The sequence below is a fragment of the Emys orbicularis genome, chromosome 1, assembly GCF_028017835.1.
Source record: "Emys orbicularis isolate rEmyOrb1 chromosome 1, rEmyOrb1.hap1, whole genome shotgun sequence".
In the NCBI taxonomy this organism is placed as follows: Eukaryota; Metazoa; Chordata; order Testudines; family Emydidae; genus Emys; species Emys orbicularis.
In genome coordinates, this window is record NC_088683.1 from 366256961 (window position 1) to 366258403 (window position 1443).

The 1443-nt window shown below is 43.7% G+C and overlaps 1 protein-coding gene across 1 annotated transcript; it reads right to left on the reverse strand.

The window, feature by feature from the left end:
• Positions 1-290: 290 nt before the first annotated feature.
• Positions 291-1226, reverse strand: LOC135895451 (olfactory receptor 51G2-like). The gene has a single exon (XM_065423562.1). It carries the CDS (start codon positions 1224-1226, stop codon positions 291-293), a length of 936 nt encoding a protein of 311 aa, XP_065279634.1.
• Between the last annotated feature and the right edge of the window lie 217 nt (positions 1227-1443).

The following is a 1443-nucleotide window of genomic DNA, read 5'->3' on the forward strand; positions in this document are numbered from 1 at the left end:
CTTTCCCCCCTTATTTATACATTAGTAATAAAATGGCATGTCTCTTAAAGAAAACTTGTTAAGTAAACAGTTTCAATGGTCAAGCAATATTTAGCAATACGCCATAGTGGTTTCAGGCACTTTACTGGTTTGCCAAAATCTCCCCGTACAATCCCGCCTGAATATCTCTCTACAGTTTAGAGATAAGCAGCACATGTCATCTCGGATGTAAGGGTCCAGAATGGAATAGGTGGCCCCTGATTTTCATCTCCAGTGTCACCAGTGCTGGAGCCGTTTGATGAACTGACCCTTCACTTGATGAACACCCTGATTATCCTTGCACGAAGGTGTTTGCTTTTCACGCTGTACACAATTGGGTTCATCAGCGGGGGGAGAAGCAGGGAGATGTAGCCCAGCAGAATCTGAAGTAAGGGATAAGAGTTCTTCCTAAAGGTGTGTATCACAGTCAAGCTGATATCTGGTGTGTAGAAGAGCAGGAGGGCGAAGAGGTGGGAGACGCAGGTGTTCAGGGCCCTCAGGCACTCATCATAGGATGCGATGCTCCGCAGTGTTTTGAGGATCATCACATAAGAAAGGAAGATAAGCAGCGAATCCAACCCCATTATTAAGAGTTTAGAAAACAATCCATAGATGATGTTGACTGTGATATCCGAACAAGCCATGTTCGTGACCTCCCGAAACAGGCAATAGGAAAGGGAGAGGACATTGGCTCGACAGTATTGGAACCGTTTCAGGAGAAAGGGAAGTGGAAGTATTATGACCATCGCTCTTAGCAAAATCATCAGTCCAATCTTGGCTATTCTCGGCAGGGTCAAGATGGAAGCATATCTCAGTGGGTGTCGGATTGCGATGAAGCGGTCAAAGGCCATCAACAAGAGCATGGAGGTTTCAATGCATTGAAGGAAATGGATGAAGAAGAGCTGGGCTAAACAGGCATTGAGGCTGATCTCCCTAGAGTTAAACAAGTATATGCCCAGTATTGTCGGTATGGTGGATATCGAAATGCCAAGATCTGTGACGGCCAACATAGAAAGGAAAATGTACATGGGCTCATGCAGGCTTCGATCTATTTTTACAATGAACAGAATGAGTGAATTTCCTACTATCGAAATAACATACACTATGCAGAAGGGGATAGAGATCCAGAGATAGATGTCCTCCTGACATGGTATCCCAGTGAGAAGGAACACTGCAGATTTGAATGTGGTGTCATTGACAGCTGACATAATTTACTGGGCAAGTCTGAAGAGTTCTGAAATTACCTACCTAAAAAAATAATAAGATGTGATTAGATTATATTTAACGAGAAATCACTCTGCTCTCATTACAAATCTACAGACTCCCAGAGCTCAAGGTAGATAAGCAAAAACTTAGTGTTGGATGTACATCACCGATAGGAAGTGTGGCAAATTGCCGGCACTATTATGATGGGTCCCGTGCTTT

Bases quoted from the DNA above. Each gene is read 5' to 3' on its own strand.
- LOC135895451 (XM_065423562.1), bottom strand. From the start codon at position 1,226: ATGTCAGCTGTCAATGACACCACATTCAAATCTGCAGTGTTCCTTCTC.